Source organism: Camellia sinensis, chromosome 15 (genome assembly GCF_055761805.1).
Source record: "Camellia sinensis isolate YWXY chromosome 15, ASM5576180v1, whole genome shotgun sequence".
Lineage (NCBI taxonomy): Eukaryota > Viridiplantae > Streptophyta > Magnoliopsida > Ericales > Theaceae > Camellia > Camellia sinensis.
Window position 1 is genome coordinate 18,116,221 of NC_138975.1, and position 21,378 is coordinate 18,137,598.

Below are 21,378 nucleotides of genomic sequence, written 5' to 3' on the forward strand. Positions count from 1 at the left end.
GGCTGATCTGAATATGTAACCATTGAGATCAATTGATCAATGGCATGTGATCGTTAAGACGTTCTCTTCTCTACATTTCAACCTCACTTGATTGATAATTCAAAAGCATATTCTTTGATAATGCTAAAATGGATATAAGCATTCATTTTTTTTTTAAATATAAATAAAAAAGAATAAAGCTTAAGACCTCCAGTGGGGGTGCTAGGGTCTCTCCTGATTGGCCAAGAAAACTGCTATTTTTTTTTTTTTTTTGGTTTCAGCCAGTGGCAGCCCCCCATGTAGAGGTAGGCGTGCTGGGGGTCGTGTTCTGTTGGAGTCTCCAGTAGAACTGAATAAAAAAATAGAAATATGACATGACTTAAAAAAAAGTTAAAAACTCAACTTTTTGTCTTTTTATTTTTTTTTGTTTTGTTTTTTTTTCTTTTTTCTTTTGATTCGTAATTACTTTGTCTTTTTAGTAATAGAAAAAGCTACATATGTATTTTAAACTTTATTTAAAAAATGAAATACACATGTCAATCTATGCCATCTAATAATATAGTTTTTAAAGTAATTCTATATTGTTATTGTTTAAAATACAATACGGGAAAGAAATAAACTTTCTCGTATAATCCTGTTGATCAAGATTGTGCTCTTCCGTACGACGTCGCTTTACTCCCTGAAAACACAAACGTGAGCTAGCCGGCAGGTGTGTGCCGGATACCTCTCCGATGCCTAAGTCAGACAAATAGACAAAAAGCTCTGTGTATTTGAGAATCAAAGTTGTGTCTTACCTCTCCATAGGTGATGTTGTGAGCTTTTATAGGTTCCGCGTGGCACAATCCTAGTAGGACTCTTACTCCTCCGTGTAGAGTCCTCCTAGGAGTCATTCTCTTGAAAGATAATGCTTATCCTTCAACATCCCCCTCACTGCTTAAACCAAGTGAGATGGTTTTTCCATGGTCAGACTCCACTATGACCGAGGTAAGCATAGCTATGCTAAGCCGCAGACTAGACTGAGATAACTCTACTTCGGTTCTTCCATTCACTGCTACCACGGTTTTCCCAATGTTGACCATAGTATTGTTAAGTCCGTGCTAACCATTAGCTAGGTCCGACAGAGTTAGCTGCGCTGTACCGTGACCGGACTAACTCTGAGTGTGGCATCCTGGCAACTGAGCTATCCGTAGTGCTCTCCTGGACCAAGATAACAATAAGCTTTATGGGTCTAGATTAACTTTAGGGTCGTCTGGGACCGGACTAACCTTCAAGGCTCTGGGATCGGACTAATCTTCAAGGCCTTTTTACTCTGCCCCCCGTATTGTGGCCCATAACAGCCCATTACCCAGCTCGGCCCAATTTATAAATATAAATTACCCTCTCAATTGCCCCTTAATTCCATCTGCGTAGCATGATAGGGATTACCTGTCACCAGCCGAGCTAAAAAATTTCAGAATTCCAACCGAGCTAAAACCATTTAGCCTTTCCAGCCGAGTTAAAAATCCTTTTAGCCTTTCCAGCCGGGCTAAAAACCCTTTTAGCCTTTCCAGCCGAGCTAAATTCACACCGGGCTATACTTGTCCGGTCAAAACGTCTCTTCAATCACAGCAACTGAAACGCCTCTCATTTCATGGACACGTGGCAAGCTCTTATTGGCTGAAGGCAGCCGTCACGCCACCCTCGTACCTCGCATTTTTTGAATAGTTCCCGCCTTTTTGTCCTTCCATCTACACAAAACAAACTCTTGCTATTTTGAATCACTACTCATCTCCTTTTCCCTCTCTTCTAACCTCCACTGTCCTTCAACCTTGCAACTGTGAAGCTCGTGTTTTGTTGCTGCCGTTTGCTCACATCCTCTAGGCTGTTTGATCTTCATCAGGTAAGCATTATAAATCTATTTTATTTTTCTTGTTTTCGTACTTGTTCAATCCACTGCATTTTGTTTTGTGTGTTTTTGCAAAACACACTCTTTTCCATTTTTGCTTTGCCTTGTGTCTTCTGAAAAAACTTATAAGAACCACTTGAATTTCATTACAACCTGCAGGACACTGTAGTTGATCCAAAATCACAATATAACCGAACTAATAAGTAGTTTGTAGTTGCTGTGAATCTTAGTCAGACTTATCCAACCGACCTAATACTTCATGCTATACCAGTAATCTCAAGAAATAAAACCTCCTTGTGATTCGACTAGCCGATCTTCTGAACCGTACTAGGTCTATGCAATACTATGTTCGAAAGCCTTTACCACGACAGAGCTATGACTGGGGCTAAACCAGCCTTCGTAGTTCAACTGAACTACAAGTGCTGCCTCTAGAGGCTCCACCGGGCTAACAAAACCCTTGCACGAACTGAGATAACGAACCCCTTGTATAAATCGAGATACAAAATCCCTAGTGCAAGCCGAGATAACCAAACCCATGCTCAAAACCGGGCTAAGACACGTAGCATTTCACATAGCCGAGCTAAGATTTGATATATCTTGCCTTTATTTCTCTTTAGCACGGTCTAACGGTCTGTGCTTAACACCTCTGTTTTTCACTTTGCAAACTTAGGTTGTCCAGGCACTTCTTTGAGCGCTTAACCGAGCTACTCAGCACCATTCTCCGACCGAGCTTAATCACAAGTATAATTTATTCATAACTTAAGACAAAATGGGTAGATATAGGTTTTTAGTAGAAACACCTGGTGGCCTGGCCGAATTCCGAAGGGAGTATAACATTCCTGATGACGTCCATCTCACCTTAGCCGAACAAGATATCATACCTTGGGGAAACCTTGGTTTTGTTCCCTTCACCCTCCTTTCCACTGTAGAAACCGGCCTGAGATTCCCTGTTCAGCCCTTACTTTGTGAATTCCTTAGGCAAACTAGGATATGCCCAACTCAGCTTTCCACAAACTCATACCGCATAATAAATGGTATAGCCAAGCTAAACTGCCGAGCTGGCATTAACGTGGGCTTAGCCGAACTCTTTCATCAATATTCAATAGGGTCAAAAGAAGATGGCTAGGTCTATTATCTAAGAATACGCCGTCGTCGAGAGAAAATAATAACGGACACATCGGATAAAGACTTGAACGATGATGATTTCTTCTGGGTTTCTGGGAACTTCGAAGACCAAGAAGCCCAGATTCCTGGTGACCGAATAAACTGGAATAAAGGGACCACCGGTATAATTACCTCGGCTCTATTGCATGCCTCTTTTTATTTCGGTTTCCTGTTCCTGAATCGAACTGACAGTTGTCTTCTTTATGCAGACTCAGCCCACCTTAAGTCACTGTACAGTTACCTAACCTAAACACACTTCGCGCCGCACTACGGTATCCTGAAAGAAGTTGGGCCAAGCTGCTCAATTTTGAACCAACATACAGATATAGCAGTCGACGAAAAGCCAGAGTAACAGATTTTTTGCTAGAGGCCTCTCCTGAACCGGACCCGACCTTGCCACAAATCAACCTAGTCCGTACTACTGCTGAAGAAGAAATGGTGAAGAGGAACAGAGTGAGGGTCCTCCTAACCGAAACACACCCAGCCGAAGTACCACCAACCACCCAGACTCAAGAGACCGTGGTGGCTCTTCCATCTCAACAACCCTCCTCATCTCGCCCCAGCAAGCGTGCCCGGACTACCCAAACCGAGCAACGCCTTGTTGATAAAGATGAAACCACTCTTCCACCGAGCCCTCCACCGCTCACTCAGCCGGAGCGTTCTGACCGGGCTAGCTCCTCCAAGTGGGCTCCAAAAATGTCTTTCCAAAACCACGCTATTCGTGATACGGACTCAGTGGTGGTTGACAAAGACCATATGCTAGCCTTCAATCTAGCTAAGAGTGTATGTCTGCCCCCTGATATGGAGCATCACAACCAGTTGACCGAGCTCAAGGCTATCCGGTCTGCAACGAAATTAATGATCCCGGTAAGTTGCCCATCTGGTCTCTCTAATTTTTCCAACTTTTTGCTCGGTTTTGTCATTAGTTTCTTTCCATGCTTCTTCAGGCCATGCAAAAGAGTCAAATTGCTCACAAGCGTGTGTTGGAGCTCTGAAGAACAGCAAGGCAAGCCATAGCCGAAGTAACTAAAAAAACTATCGAGCTAGAAGAGGCTAGGTAGCAGCTAGCCGAGCTAAAATCTGAGAACGGTCGTCTGGCCGGTCTTGTTAGCTCGATTGATGCAGAAAAACAAAAAACTACAACCGTGTTCAAAGACAAATATTTGCGCGAACTTGCTAAACTAGAAGAAAAGAAGAAAGCCGAAATTAAGGAGATGAAGAAGAAGTTGGAGGGTGCTGAGACCCGTGATTTTAAGGAAGGTGAAGCCTTTTATATTAAGCAATGTGAAGCGGCGAAGGACCTTTTTTTCAAGTGTGGTTGGAGGGCGGCCGTGACTCAGCTCGGTCATCAACCAGAGACCGAGGTCTACAATCCTCCACCATATTTCATACCGGGCTCAATGGCGGAGTATGCTGCGACCGTTCAACAATAATTTCTTGAAGAATCAGATGAGGAAGAAGAAACCGTGCCCAACGATACCTCAGTCGCCAATGACCCTGCCGATCAGTCAGCTCGGTTGGAGCCAGTGGTGGAAGACCTTATTGACAAGCTGCCTTCTGAAACAGTGCTCGCAACCGGGACTGTGCTACCAGCTGAAACCGGTCTTAGAGTTGATCTTGGCGCCGATCTAGACGCCGAAACAGATGATCTGTTTAACTGACTCAGTATTTTCTCTTCTTTTCTGCTTTTGGACAATTGTAACTCGGTTGAAGTAACATCCTTCTGTACTTGTGAACTTTCAATGAATGCTTCTTTTTTGTTCAAACTCTTATTTCGGTTGATCTTTATGCTTATACCATTACTTTCTAACTGATGTCTTGCATGAGGTACAATATTCTCTTGCCGAGATACTTTATCTTGGTCTTGATCTTGCAATCTAATTATAACTGCCAACCACTCTTCAGCCGAGATACTTACCTCGGCTGAAGAGTACTAACAGTTGGCTCAGTCCAGTCAACCATTCTTCAGCTGAAGAGTATTAAGAGTTGGTTTAATCCAGCCAACCTCTAAATTGGTTATTCTTGCCAATTTAGAAAAATATTTGGTTATTCCGACCAAACATCCTGCAGCCTGGATCCTTATCCTGGGCTTAGGAGGGGTGTTGGTTTAATCTAGCCAACCTCTAAGTTGGTTTTTTCCAGCCAACCTAGAGTAAAGTGTTTGGGTATTCTGACCAAACGTCCTGCAGCCTGGATCCTTATCCTGGACTTAGGAAGGGTGTTGGTTTTTCCAGCCAACCTCTAAGTTGATTTTTTCCAGCCAACCTAGAGAAAAAGTGTTTGGGTATTCTGACCAAACGTCTTGCAGCCTGGATCCTTATCCTGGGCTTAGGAAGGGTGTTGGTTTTTCCAGCCAACCATGTTTTCAATGCCCCTAACTTACTAAAACCATTTTTACAGAATAAAACACTTATGCTGAAAAAACTACTTGTTTTATTGGGGAAAAGAAAAATTACAAGTATTTTGAAGAAAAGCTAAAAATAAAATAGTTTGAGATTGGCAGTGTTCCATGGCCTGGGAATTGCTTTGCCGTCCTCATCTTCTAAGTGGTATGCCCCCTTGCCTGCTAATCCAACCACTTTGTAAGGTCCTTCCCAATTGGGCCCTAACTTGCCATATCCCGGAACCATGGTTTTTCCCATCACTTTGCGCAGTATCCGATCTCCGATCTTGAATTGCCTTGGATGCACTGTTTTGTTGTATTTCCTCGATAACTCTTGTTGGTATGAGGCAATGTGAACCAGTGCTTTTTTTTCTTTCTTTGGCGAGGTCGAGCTCTAATGCTATGGCTTCTCCATTTAAGTCTGGATCAAAATTTTCGCTTCTAATTGTGGGGAGGCCAACTTCCAGCGGGATTACTGCTTCCATGCTATAGGCTAAGGAGAATGGTGTTTCTCTTGTTGATCGTCGAGGTGTGGTGCGGTAAGCCCATAAAACAAGAGGAAGCTCGTCAGCCCATTTGCCTTTTGCTTTTTCTAACCTTTTCTTCAGTCCATCCAAGATGACCTTGTTTGACGCTTCCGCCTGGCCGTTGGCTTGGGGATATGCCGGTGTAGAATTATAGAACTCTATTTTGTATTCTTCACAAAAGCCTCTAAAGATTCTGCTATCAAACTGGGTGCCGTTGTCTGATATTAGGGCTTTAGGTATGCCGAATCGAGTAATGATATTCTGCCAGACGAACTTCTTCACATCTTTTTCCTTGATTGATGCCAATGCTTCTGCTTCCACCCACTTTGTGAAGTAGTCTGTTGCTGTGAGAAAGAACTTCCTGTTTCCGGGTGCTGTTGGAAGTGGTCCTACTATGTCCAAGCCCCACATTGCAAAGGGCCATGGGTTGGTTAATGGTAGGAGTTCTCTGGCCGGCTGATGTATTTGGTGTGCGAGCTTCTGACATTTCTCGCACTTCTTCACATACTTCTCCGAGTCTGCCTGCATGTATGGCCACCAGTATCCTTGTGAAATGGCTCTGTAAGCTAACGATCTTCCTCCTTGGTGGCTTCCGCACACCCCTTCGTGTATTTCGAACAAGAATGCTTCTACTTTGCTGGGGTGGACACACTTTAGATAAGGTCCTGAGAATGACTTTTTGTACAATGCCATAGATGGGGAGAGCCAAAATCGCTGCGACTTTGCTCTAATTTTGTTGGCTTCTTTCTTTTCTTCCGGTAAGACGCCGTTTTTTAAGAACAGTATGATGGGATCCATCCATGAGGGGCCTAATTCGGTGCAACACACCTCTTCTACTTCGAGGTCCTCAATGCTTGGTCTCGGTAGATAGTCAATTAGTAGTGGGTGAGGGATGGATGTATCTGCCATTGACGTAAAGCCTGCTAGTTCGTCTGCTCTGCTGTTTTCCACCCTGCCAATCTGTTCTATTCTTACTACTTCAAATTTCTTGATCTTTGTTCTGACCAATTCTTGGTACTTGGCCATCTTGTCATCCTTTGCTTCATAGTCACCAGAAATTTGGTTTACCACCAGCTGTGAGTCGCTGTAGACCATTAGTTCGGTGACCTTCGTGTAGAATGCTGATTTGAGTCCTGCAAGAAGTGCTTCATACTCCGCTTCATTGTTTGATGCTGGGAAGCCAAAGTTGATTGCTTGCTCCATAACCAGGTCGTCTGGTGAGATGAGGACTATGCCAAGTCCTACACCATGCCGGTTGGATGCTCCATCCACAAAGAGCTTCCACATCTCTCCAACGAACAACTTCCAGCAAGTGGAGGGGTCAGATGATGTCGTGGGGTCAAGAATGTTGCTGGTGTTTTCTTCAAGGTCCATGCTTGCTGTCTGCCCCTCGCTATCTGATTGTACCAAGTCTTTATTTGTTGGTGAGTCTTGGCTCGGTGTAGCTTGGCTCGCTTCTTCCTTGCTGTCTTTACTCTGGTCTGCCATGGGGTCTGACTGAGTATCCTGCACCAGGGGTTGCACTATTCCGACGTCAACTTCTATCCCTAGTTCGGTTGTGTCAATCAGGTCGACTGGGAAGATATGATGACTTCCTGAGGTAAATTCTGCGACAAAGTCTGCCAAAGCTTGGGCCTTTATCGCGGTTTTGGGTTGGAACTTGATGTCGAATTGTCCTAACTCTACTGCCCACTTCAAGATTCTCCCAGAAAAGTTCACCATTTCAAACAGAGCTTTTAATGGGAAAGCTGTGAGGACAACTATGGTGTGGGCGTGAAAGTAGTGCGACAACTTCCTTGATGCCATCATTAAGGCTAAGGCCAGTTTTTCTAGTGGCAAATACCTTGTTTCGGTACCCAGCAATGTCTTGTTGACATAATAGATGGGCAGATGTTGGATTCCTTCCGCATGGACCAACACTGCGCTAATTGCGTGCTGAGAGACTGCCAGGTACATGAAGAGTTCTTCTCCAGGTATTGGGGTGACAAGCAGTGGTGGAGAAGACATGTATTCTTTCAAGTTTTCCAGTGCGCGGTTGCATTCTTCATCCCACTCGAACTTGGCTTTTAATGCTTGAAAAAATGGTCATAGTCTGACTGACGACCGGCTAATAAAGCGGTTGATGCAGCTGCCATGCCGGTGAGATGCTGCACTTCTCTTACTGAGTTAGGCCTTTCCAGATCCTGAATAGCTTTGATCTGGGAGGGGTCTGCCTCTATACCCCGGTTAGTCACTAGGAAGCCCAGGAATTTGCCAGATCCTACACCGAACGTGCACTTAGATGCATTAAGGCACAACTTGTGCCTTTTTAGAATCTGGAACATCTCACCTAGGTCCCTTAGATGGTCGTTCTCATCCTTGCTCTTGACCACCATGTCGTCGATGTAAGCCTCCATTGTTCTGCCTAACAATGGTTCAAACATCTTGGTGACCATTCGTTGGAATGTTGCCCCTGCATTCTTTAGGCCAAAGGGCATGACCTTGTAGCAATACAGTCCTCTTGGAGTTGTAAAGGACGTGACCTCCTGGTCTGGTTCGTACATGGCGATCTGATGGTAGCCTCTGTACGCATCCAGAAAGCTAAGTCGGTTGTGCCCCGTCGTTAGGTCTACTAATTGATCTATCCGTGGTAGGGGCAAGCTGTCCTTTGGGCATGCTTTGTTGACTGTCTTATAGTCGACGCAGACACGCCATTTGTCATTCTTCTTTGGTACCACGACTATGTTGGAAATCCATCTGGGGTAGTGTACCTCTCTGATAGCTCCTGCCTCTAGCAGATTTCCTACTTCTTCGGCCACTATCTCGGCGTGGTGGAGTGCCGATCTGCGAGTGCGCTGAATAATTGGTCTGGCGGATGGGTGGACATTGAGTTGGTGACAGATGAAGTTTGGATCAATGCCTGGCATGTCGTATGGTGTCCAGGCGAACACTTTGATGTTAGAGGTCAAGAATTCCATGACCTCTAATCTCTCAGTGTTGGACAATGACGATCCGAGCAAAAAGAACTTATTCGGGTTCTTTTCATCTATTCTTACCTCTACCAAGTCTTCCACCGCTTTTTGATCAGCTGCTTTGCCGACATCTGCGAACAGTTCATTGCTCTTAGGTTCTTCCACCGAATGAACATATCCCTTGGCAACGCGGCTGCCATTAGCCGTGACAAAGTATTGCTTGGACACAATCTGGTCTCCAAAGACCTCTTCAATTACCCCGGCTTCGTTGGGGAACCGCATTACTTGATGGTAGGATGATGCTACTGATTTCATGGCATGGAGCCATGTTCTTCTCAAGATTATGTTGTAAGTGGAAGGGACCTTCAACACCGAAAATTCCACTTGTTTTATCACGCTTCCTGCCCTGACTGGCAGGATAATTTTGCCGACTGGCTATTCTGGCATTGAGTTGAATCCGATCAGGGGGGATACAGCCGGTGCCAGGTCTTTGTCCTCCAATTTCAGTTGTTTGAAGGTGTCGTAGTATATTATCTCACATGAGCTACCTTGGTCTATCAGAATTCGCTTGACGTCGTAGTCCTTGATGTGGAGGGTGACGACCAGTGCATCATTGCGAGGGCAATATATTCTCTCCAAGTCCTTGTCTGAAAAAGACATGACGTTCGTGGCCTCTGTTCTCCCCTTTTTGATGGTAGGTTGGGCACTTAGTACCTCCCTTAAGTGCTTAGCCTTCTTGATCGACCCTCTGAGCTCTCATACAAGCTCAGGTTCGAATACTCCATGTATCACATTGATCACACCTTGAGGTGGGGCGTCAATTGGCATTCTATTGGGGTTATTGTGGTCCTGGGGGGCTGGTTGCGTCCCTCCTTCAATGTACTTATCCAGGTGACTGGCTGCCACCAACTCCTCCAGATGCTGTCTCAATGGCATGCAGTTTTTAGTGTGGTGCCCCTTTTCTTTGTGGAAGGTGCATCGCGATCTTTCGTCGTAGTCTTTCTGTGCTTTTAATAGCTTAGCTGGCCATCTGACGAAAGGCTCATCGCGTATTTCGCTCAGAATCCGGTAGATCGGTTTCTTGAATACCGTGGTTATGGCAGTGCAGACTCTCAACCATCTTTTATCCTGGTCCTCTCCGTTGTCTCACCTGCCGCGTTGACCTTTGCTGAGGCCTTTTTCTCTGGTATTGCAGTCGTGCCAGATTTTGTTTTGGCACGGGCGCTATCCTCTTCCACTCTGATATGCTAATGCACTCTTTCCATCAAGGCCTTCATGGTGAGGGGCGGTGTCATGGTAATTGAGTCCCTTAGTCTGTTCCCAACTGGAAGGCCTCTTTTGTACTGTGCAATGGCGAGATTGGTGGGGCAGTCCCCAATCTGGTTGAATGTCTCCCAGTAGTGACTATTGTAGGATCTTAGTGTCTCCTTTTCGCCCATGTCGATGGAGAGTAACTGGTCAATCTCCACCGGGGTTTTGGTGTTCGTTCTGAACCTTGTGATGAACGCCTCCGCCAATTGTGCCCAGGAGGCTATGTTGCCTTCTGGAAGTTTTTCGAACCAAGTCAAGCCTAGGTCACCAAGGCTTGATGGGAAGAGGATGCACATCAAAGCCTCGTTTCGCCGATATACCGCCATAACCTGGCAGAAGTGGCTTAGGTGTATGTAGGGGTCCGTCTTCCCCTTGTACGTGGTGAATTTGGGCTGAAGGAAGCCTGAAGGTAGGGGCGCGTTTTCAATTGCCGGAACGAACGGCGAGGTCTGCAGCCTTGCTAATGCTTTGTCCGTTGGTTTGTAGGCAGGGCGTGGTAACGGCATTCCGACCTCGACGCTTTCATGCGTCCGAGGAGCCAACCGCTGAAGGGCAGATACCCTGCGAGGGTTGCGCGCCCTAGTATCCTCCTTCCATTGTGCCTTTTTTTCCAGCATGATCCGCAAATCGGATGATCTTGGCAACTCCGTCTGCCTGGATGATGTCTGGTGCGAGTGCGAGGGTCGATAAGTACTTTCCTCAGTGCAAGACCTCAATGATCTCGTTCTCTCAGACCTGGAGTAATGAGTTTTGGAGGTTCTGGATTGAGTATCGCCTGTCCTTAGGCTTCTACTCTCTGCTTCTGATAGGGTGGAATGCCTTCTACGGTCTTCTGAGCGGCGAGGGGGCGTTTTGCTTTTGCGCCCCTCTCCTATCGCCACTCCTTTTCCCTTCATCTGGCATTTCATAATCTCTATGTCAGCTGTCATCCGTCGTATTAATTCGTCCTACTCCTTTACACGGTCCTCAAAAATTTGAGGATCAATCCTCCGCTTTTGTTTGTCAGGACTTTGTGAATGAGAGTGACGGGGGCTGTTATTCCGCCTCCCCCTAGCATCCCTCCTGGGGTTATGTCCTTGGGGCTCCAAGTCCGCCGTGGGAGGGATAGGAGGCAAACCTTCGCGCCTCCCACCTCCTTCTGGTGTTTGTCCATCAATGGCGGACTGTGGTAAATCTTCGTTGTGCGCCATTGCTTCTAAAGAGGAAAAGCTTGATCAAGAGGTTTTGTTCTAGTCTGATTTTCCCACAGACGGCGCCAATTGTACGGGAAAGAAATAAACCTTCTCGTATAATCCTGTTGATCAAGATTGCGTTTCTCCATACGACGTCGCTTTACTCCCTGAAAACACAAACGTGAGCTAGTCGGCGGGTGTGTGCCGGATACCTCTCCGATGCCTAAGTCAGACAAATAGACAAAAAGCTCTGTGTATTCGAGAATCAAAGTTGTGTCTTACCTTTCCATAGGTGATGTTGTGAGCTTTTATAGGTTCCGTGTGGCACAATCCTAGTAGGACTCTTACTCCTCCGTGTAGAGTCCTCCTAGGAGTCACTCTCCTGAAAGATAATGCTTATCCTTCAACACCCCGCCCATTGCTTAAACCAAGTGAGATGGTTTTTCCATGGTCGGACTCCACTATGACCGAGGTAAGCATAGCTATGCTAAGCCGTAGACTAGACCGAGATAACTCTACTTCGGTTCTCCCATTCACTGTTACCACGGTTTTCCCAATACTGACTATAGTATTGTTAAGTCCGTGCTAACCATTAGCTAGGTCCGACAGAGCTAGCTGCGCTATACCGTGACCGGACTAACTCTGAGTGTGGCATCTTGGCGACCGAGCTATCCGTAGTGCTCTCCTGGACCGAGATAACAATAAGCTTTCTGGGTCCAGATTAACTTTAGGGCTGTCTGGGATCGGACTAACCTTCAAGGCTCTAGGATCGGACTAATCTTCAAGGCCTTTTTGCTCTGCCCCCTGTATTGTGGCCCATAACGGTCCATTACCCAGCTCGGCCCAACTTATAAATATAAATTATCCTCTCAATTAGTGATAGAGTTGTGGTCGCTTGTAAATTACTGTCTTCTTTAGTAATAGAAAAAGCTAAGTATGTATTTTAAACTTTATTTTGAAAATGAAATGCACATGTCAATTTATGCCATCTAATAATATAGTTTTTAAAGTAATTTTATGTTGTTATTGTTGTTAGTGATAGAGTCGTGGTCACTTTTGACAATTGAGTGGTAGATTATATGGACTTGATAATAAGATCTAAGATTTTTATTAGAGATTTATTTTATCGTTAATTTTAAAATTTTATGATTATTTGAGGTGCGTGTAAGTTAATTTGGACACTTAATTAGCAAAAAATCTATATATTTACAAACATAATAATAAGTTGTAGATAACAATTATTTAGTCGAGATGCGCCGCAGGCAAACTATTTCTGACGCTTGATTATAATTTTTTTTTATTTAAAATAACAGTAATTACTATTTGAAGGAGAGTTATTATTTCATATTAAGGTTATTCAGTTTTATTACAGATATTTTTTTAGTACAATCACATAAATTTATCACAATTTAAAAAAAAAGAAAGAAAGAGAGAGGATGTCACAACGTTTTTAAAACGCCACCTAAACTTCAAAGCTAACGGTCAGTTTTTAAAAAACAGATATGATGGCGTTTTGAAAAACGTCATTAAAATCATGGTATCATTTGGGAGGGACAGTTCGCGGCGTTTCTAAAAATGCCGCATATACTAATATCACGACATTTTTAAAACGTCATAAAGCTGTAGTGACGATCACATCTTCGACGTTTGGTATAAACGCCACAAAATGAATTAGTGACGTTTTGAATAGCTATAGCAGCGTTTTTTAAATGTCACTAAAAGTCCAATTTCCAGTAGTGTAACATGTGTAGATAACAATTATTTATTACCAAAATCCATGTTAAAAGTTAAAGAGCCAGCGAAATTGATTTGGACATATTTTATTCCAATTATAGCACATGTATTAAGTGACCTAGGGTGCAAGGGTAATTTAAGGCCAAAGTTAGGTCATTTCTACATGACATAGCTTATTTAAAGAACCAAAAATGTAAAATAAACTCACATCAAATTCACTGAGGTAACCACAAAAAAAAAAAAAATGAAGTTCACATTATTATTTTTCTTCCTAGCAACTATGCTTTCAACTTCCTATGCTTCGTCAATCCCCCACCAAATCCACCTCCTTCGGCCGCATTCTGGTGCGGCCGGCCACCACGTCCCAAGCATTTCATGTCTAAGTTGGCGGCTCGCAGTTGAAATGGATAACATCCGTGGATGGGACCTAGTTCCCGCAACATGCGAAACCTATGTGGGCCATTACATGCTCGGCCACCAATACCGAAAAGACTGCAATGCAGCGGCGTATGCCGCTTTGGTGTATGCAAAGAGTCTCAAGCTGGCCGGAGATGGGAAAGATGTTTGGATTTTTGATATTGATGAGACTGCACTCTCTAATTTGCCTTATTATGCTCGCCCTGACAATGCATTTGGGTAAGTTTTCCTTCATGTCCTCAAGTTGTGGTTTGTTGAGTGAGTTGTTCTTGTAGTCTTGTGTAACATATTGGTTTGCAGTATTGTCACAAGTATTTTCAACAATAAATTGAAGTCTTCATATATATATATATATATATATACTTCAATTGCTGTTTTGAAATTGTAATATGTGGTCCAATTTCAACTTTGATTTGATAGGATAAATTCTGTTTTTTTTTTCCCCCATGACATGAGTTCTTATTTCCTAGTGTTAAAACCTACCATCGCCTACTCCACCTACTACACCTACCACCACCTACTACACCTACTCCACCTACTCCACCTACTCCACTTCACCTACTCCACTACACTTACATCTCCTATATAAGGAGCCCCTTACCATTTGTAATATATATCAATCAATAATACATCAATTTTAACATGGTATCAAAGCAAAGTTAAGAGCTTAGTATTTTTCGCTTCACCGGCGGGCGGCAACCTCGCCTTGGCCCCCCGCCGGACCTCAACCTAGTCTGCTAAAATTTTCTACACATACCTTGAAATTTCCTTTCTTCAACCTGCTGAGTGCACAAACCACAGACAGCACACATAGACACATACAATTCTCTCTCTGTGTGGTTTGATCAAGTTAAGATATGGTTGACGAAACCCAGAAACCGGCGGCTCCGGAGACTTCGGTGCAAGTAACTGAGGAAGTAGTGGTTGTTTCTGACGTCCCTGTGGCCGAGAAAGAGCTTCCTCCCGCTCCAGAACCCGAACCCGAGGCTACTCCGGCGAACCCTTCTGCTGCTGCTGCTGCGGCAGAGGAAGAAGTGGTGGAGGCCGAGAAGTCGAAACCGTCGGCGGAGGAGGAGAAGATCCCTGAATCGGCTTCTTTTAAGGACAAAAGAAAGCCCTCAATGAATTGAAACAACTCGTTCCAGAAGCCCTCAACAAGCATGAATTCACCGCTCTACCGCCTCCGCCTCCGCCCCCTGCGGTGGTTGAGGAAGAAATGAAGGCCGAGGAGGCTGCTCCGGAGACCCCCGCTACTGAAGAACCCTCGAAACCCGAAGAAGTCCCTGCCGAGACTTCTGCTCCGGCGGAAGAAGTGGCGACGCCACCCAAGGAAGTGGTTGTTGCTGTTGCTGAAGTAGTTGAGAAAGTCACCGCCATCATCACCGACGATGGTGCCCAAACTGTCAAAGCCATCAAAAGGACACCCAGTTTGCTACAATGCTTATGGGGAGTTTCAGAACAAGGATTTGTATCCCCACACCTTTTTTGATAAAGAAAAGAGACAGAAGTTCCTCCGATGGAGGATTCAGTTCTTGGAGAATATAATATCACCCACTCACTTTTTATGATGAAAACATTTTTTTTTTTTTAATCAACCCACTCCCTCTCTCTCTGGTCCCTTTTTTTCTCTCCACCAGACCCACTTTAATCATATCCCTCATTTCTCTTAATTTATTCCACCCACTAGGAATGGCAACGGGGCGGGGCGGGGCCGGGGACCACACTCCCCGTCCCCGATCCCCGACAGTGAGAAATTCCCCGTCCCCGTCCCCGATCCCTGACGGGGACCCCATCGGCCCCCCTGCCCCTGTCCCCGATAGGGGATCGGGTTTCCCCGACCCCAAAAATCCCCGACCTGTTCATTTTTATTTTTTTTAACACAAAAACAACAACAAAAATAATTTCAATCCGTTGTATTCAGGATAACAAAGATGTGTTACAGTAGTTCAAAATTCATCAGATACAATGTAATAAATCAACATGAATTCAAGCAAAGAAAAGTTCGTAGAGAGAATTTGAATGATCAACTGATAGATGAAAAAAATAAATAAACAAACAGGTTGTAAAACACTAAGTCATATATACATACAGCGGACCAAAAAAAAAAAATGAACTTTGGCCAAACGTTGCAAGCATTTGAGTCTGGTAAGGTGAATGCCTATAGCGACGCTTTCTACCCCTTGAAGAACTTGATGATTCAAACTCTTCTGAAGACATGAATTCAACCATTGATATGTCTCTCTCTATGATCTGCTACAACAAAATGGTTACATATGAAAACATGTTACCAAAGATTTACTTTGAATTGATAAAAAAATCAATTCATTTAGAGAACAAACAGCACAGAAGAATGTAACCCGGATAGAGGCGGTGTTGCGAAGATGTTCAGATCTGCGGATCGCCGGACAAAGGCGGTGTTGTGAAGAGGTCGGACAGAGGCGGTAGTGGAGGAGGATCGCCAGACAGCGGAGGCCGGACAGAGGCAGTGACGAAGGCGGTGGTGGTGGAGGATCGGCGGATCTGTTCAGATTTGTTTAGATCTGATCCAGATGATGATGACGGAGGCAGGATCGGCAAATCTGTTTAGAGAGGGAGAGGGAGAGGGAGAGGGAGAGGGAGAGGGAGAGCAGCCTCGTGTTTGTTTGTGTGGTGATTGTATCAACAAGCCCTAAACACACATATATATACACAGGGGCATACTCGTAATATCACCTCGGGAAGATACGGGGACGGGGCCGGGGACGGGGACGGGCCGGGTCCGGGGCTGTGAATGTTATCCCCGTCCCCGGCCCGAAATGTTTCGGGGATTTAATTTCAAATATCATCCCCATCCCCACGGGGGTATTTTTCGGGGAAAAATCATTCTGATCGGGGTCGGGGGGTCGGGTCCCCGTCGGGCCGGGTTTAAATTGCCATCCCTACCACCCACGTTATTTCACACTTTTCTTTTATTTTAATATATATATATATATATATATATATTTATTCTAATATATTTCCCCTATCCCTACCATTGTTAGTGAGCATCACCCGTTTTCCATTATCTTATTATTATTTTTTTTATATTCCACCAAAAAAAAAAAAAAAAAAAATCACACTGATGTTTTTCATATCACCCATCCACAAATATTTTTATCTATTTTCTTTATCCATTGTTTTATTTTATTTTATTTTTATTATTAAACAAAACAACAACACAAAATAACACCAACAACATTCCACAACCTTGTCATTTTATTCATCTCGGGGATCAACCCCGAGCACAATTCTACAACAAAAAAAAAAAAAAAAAAAAACACCACACACACAACAACCTCCCTCCCACAGGAGGGATTTTCTTTTTCCTTCTCTACTCTACTGCAGGTCTCTTCTTCTTACTTTTATCTTGGGTGTCCCGTGCCAGTCCGGTCTCCGTGCTTCCTAATCCACCGAGCACGTTCACTCCCCCCTGCTCCTCCCCTACAGCATATGGCGGCCCTCCAAATCGGAACATCACGGTGGCCTTCCGCTTCAGCTCCTTATTTTCCGCATTTAGCACACTTATCTCTGCTCGCTCATCCTTATACATGCGCTAGAGCAGAGCCAGTTGGACGTTTAACTGCTGCACCTCATTTGTCCTACTCTGAAGCCGGTGCGACAAGTTTGTGACCGCCGTCATGGTTTCCACACATGACTTCAATGTATACTGATTGGCTTCAATATCCGTTTGCACTGCCATTTTTTGCTCCACAGACCGCATAGGAAAGTTCAACGGAGCAAACCCTGGGGCGCTTGGTTGAGGTTTAAGGGCCACCGCACTAGTTATCTCTCTTGTGGACTCGTTGAGGTCGGGAAAGAGAGTGAGCAGACCGCGGGACGACGAGGCCATATTATAGGTAGCTGAACGGGAAGAAGAGGCCATGTTATGGGTTGCAGAGTGTTTCAGAATGAAAATGTTCAGAGGTTTCAGACTGGTTTGGTTTACACAGCCTCCGCATTGGTTTATATTGCCAATGACGAAGAGGACGACACGCGCTCTGTCGATCACGTGCCTCGCCGCGTGTCTGGCGCGCCTTTTGATGGCTCGCCGTTCGATGCTTTCTGTCGGGCATGCCTTTTGATGCAGTGGGCACGCCTTTTGAGGGCGCGACTTTTGAGGGCTCGATATATATATCCATGTATATATATTTGGGCAGCCTATCTACACCATCATACAGTGTATTCTACAACGGTCCGGCATGACCACATAAAACTGTGCCGACATTGATTCCGGTTAGCTTTTCCAACGGTTCGACATGACCCCATAAACTGTCCCGACATTGATTCCGGTTAGCATCTCCAACGGTCCGGCATGACCACATAAAACTGTCCCGACATTGATTCCGGTTAGCTTTTCCAACGGTCCGGCATGACCACATAAAACTGTCCCGACATTGATTCCGGTTAGCTTTTCCAACGGTCTGGCATGATCCCATAAACTGTCCCGACATTGATTCCGGTTAGCTTCTCCATCGGTCTGGTGTGACCTCGTCAACTGTCCAGACATTATCTGCTACAACGGTCTGACACGACCATACAGTGTCTCCTATCCTCTTTTATTTTTATGTATTTTCTTATTTTGTTACTCTTTCCAAACTCAAGTTGATTTGTGTCTATCCTCCTTGAGTTTGCGGGGGGCTGTTAAAACCTACCATCACCTACTCCACCTACTACACCTACCACCACCTACTCCACCTACTACACCTACTCCACCTACTCCACCTCACCTACTCCACCACACCTACATCTCCTATATAAGGAGCCCCTCACCATTTGTAATATATATCAATCAATAATACATCAATTTTAACACCTAGCATTATTTTTTAAATAATTTTTTGATTGAATATGATATGTTTAGTTCCACATTCTTGTTAGCTCCTTGTCCAAATCATGAGATTAAGGAGTACTGGCTGATCCTCGTGGTTACGTTCTTGGGGTGGAAGCAAAAAGATTCTACCTAAAAAATGGTTTCAGTTATCCAAAAAAAAAAAAAAAAAAAAAAAAAAACTTGAATTGTGCTAAACTCTTTGTATTTAAAGTACATCGATTCTACTATGAAAACAAAAATAAATACTAAATGAAACATAATATATATATATATATATATATATATGAAACTCACTTTTAAAAATTTTTATCTATATAATATATTCTATAATTAATTTTTACATAATTTTATCTTTGGTGGGTAGAAATAATTTTTAAAAATTAAAAAATATTTTTTGATATTTATTTTTGTCAAATTAATTTATATTTTATCAAATTAACGATTTTACCCTTAAAATTAAGTAATAATATCTTCAATTGTCCTTATTTGGAACAAGATTTAAAATTCAAAATCAAATGTGTCACGAAAAGTCAAGAACCAAAGTGACACGCGTCCCAAACTATAAGAATTGCTAGTGTAATTCGTCCTAATTAATATTTTATATTATTTTGGAGAAATCACACTTTGGTGTTACTTTCATAAAATAATTACAGATTCATGATATTGTTTTTTTTCTTTAAAGCTTACATTGAATTGATTTCACTATTTCCAGGGCAAAGGAATTCAACGAGACGACATTTAATGAATGGATTGAAGCCGGAATATCACCTCCCGTGCCGGCGATTCTCTTTTTGTACAAAAAGCTGGTGGCTATGGGGTTTAAGATAGTGTTCATAAACTTACAGAAAAGTAAGGATTTCTAATCTTAAAGGAGCTGGTTACCATACTTGGGAGAAGCTCATACTCAAGTAAGCCTTTTTTTTTTTTTGGTTAAAAACAATTTTGCTACAAATCTCGATTTTTCTAATGAAATCTAAGGCCTCATTTGGCAGGGCTTGTAAGCCCAAGTTACTAAAATAACTGTCATTTGGCTACTTTTTGTTTTGAAAATACAAAAATAAGCTATATACAAAAATAAGTCCATTATTTATTTATTTATTTTTTTGTCTTTTTGGACTGTTTCTGTTTTTTTAAAAAAAATTCAGTTTGTCTTGTCAAAAAGAAACTAAAAATCTAAAGTTTTTTGAAATCTTTTTAAAAAAGTTCACTAAAAATGACAATAAGCCAACAAAAAAGCAAATCCAAACACACACTGAAAAATCTATTTAAGTCACTTACGTTGCGTTTGGTTGGGAGATTTAGAGAGAAATTTAGAAAAGAAAAGAGAAAAGGTGTGTGAAACTAAGTGAAATATAGGTATGTTTTATTCACATTTCACCTACCTTTTTCATTTTCCTTTCCAAATCCCTTCTCAAATCTCCCAACTAAACACGGCATTAAAAAAGTAATCACTTGGGGTTGATTTTGAGTCCAAAATTAAGGTCCAAAATATTTTCCAAATTGATAGAATACAAAAAAAAAGGGTGGGTCCCAAACTTTTCTCTATGATGCAATTTTTTATCTATCCATTTTTTTATAGTAATAATATACAAAAAAATTAAAATTAAAATTAAAATTTTATACAGAATAATGTGGTATAATTTCAATTTTTCACTTTAAAATAAAACACTCATAACAAAAATATTACAAAAATGACGTTATCATATCATTCTTGTGAAATTTTTTATATAAATTTTAGGAAAAATAACAAATACACCTCCTAAAATTTGTTTAAAATATGAATTGCCCTTGTAACCCTTTGAAATTTCTAATTTCATAACAAATAACTATTTTTATTAATAAATCATTAAGTCAATTAATAGTTTTTAATGATATTAGAAATATATTTCAATTAATAATTCAAGTAATTTTATTATTGTATAAGAAATCAGTTTGAAAATTTAATTATTTTAGTTAGTTTTGTCAAATAAAAAAATTCTAATAAAGAAAATTTGTAATTTTTCAAATAATAGAGGACAATTTGTATTTTAATCAAATCTCAGTAGATGTATTTATAATTTATCCTAAATTTTATGTATTAATAGAATTTTATTTTTATTTTTTTGGGTGTATTGTTGGTCCTGTTTGATTATGTTACGTTTTCTCCTTTCATAATTATTTTTAAACTTTTGCTCACTTTTCTAAACAATTGAGTTGAGTTTAAAAAAAAAAATATTAGAAATCTTAAAAATTTTATCAAAATTTTATTAAACGTCACACTCATATCAGACATTTGATAGAATTTTTAGAATTTTTAACATTACGTTAAAAAAAAAATCAAAAACATGTTTTGAGAAAAAGTTTGTGAAATAAAATCATTAATAGGGTGTAGATTGTGGGTAATTTATTGTGGTAATTTCGGTACAGGCAAACGTCGGAAAGTGGTACAACAGCAGTGGTGTACAAGTCGAAGAAGCGAAAACAGTTGGTAGACGCTGGATACCGAATCCTAGGAAACATGGGTGATCATTGGAGTGACTTACTCGGTACCTACGTCGGTAATCGCACTTTCAAGATTCCCGATCCTATGTATTACATAAGTTGAAAGCAATTCAACTTTTTTATTCTTTCCACTGTTCTGGTTTGTTCTATTCTGTTTTGTGCTCATATTTATACTAGTTGATAATAAAATCGAACATAATTCTTTCACATTGTTTCATTTTATGAGTCTTATTTCATGTGAAAGAGTTGTGTTTGCTAATGTAATTTGGTTTTGTATGCTTTTATAAATTGTGAGTCATCCGGATGATTGTGTGTACCCTACTCAAATATGTCAATGAAGACTTACTTTTGAACTTGACTTCTGTTTTGACTCGTTAAACCTTTGTTTAAAACAAGTCAATTTTAAATAATTTACATTGCAATTTCATATATACACACTATTGTTTATGTAAACAAATTAAATTTTAACACATTTGAAAAATTGTCAAGTTTTTTTTTTTTTTTTTTTGATCGGAAGAGAAATCC

The 21,378-nt window shown here is 42.1% G+C and overlaps 1 protein-coding gene and 1 pseudogene across 2 annotated transcripts; both read left to right on the forward strand.

Moving 5' to 3' along the window:
* Positions 1 to 13,364: 13,364 nt before the first annotated feature.
* On the forward strand, positions 13,365 to 21,074 carry LOC114268635 (acid phosphatase 1-like; annotated as a pseudogene). Its single transcript, XR_014357319.1, has 3 exons — positions 13,365 to 13,742; positions 19,085 to 19,280; positions 20,779 to 21,074. The product of XR_014357319.1 is annotated as an acid phosphatase 1-like (transcript).
* On the forward strand, positions 13,757 to 15,091 carry LOC145813798 (uncharacterized). Its single transcript, XM_082909913.1, has 3 exons — positions 13,757 to 13,772; positions 14,627 to 14,889; positions 14,933 to 15,091. The coding sequence occupies exons 1-3, from the start codon at positions 13,757 to 13,759 to the stop codon at positions 15,089 to 15,091; spliced, it is 438 nt and encodes a 145-aa protein (XP_082766039.1).
* Positions 21,075 to 21,378: the final 304 nt, after the last annotated feature.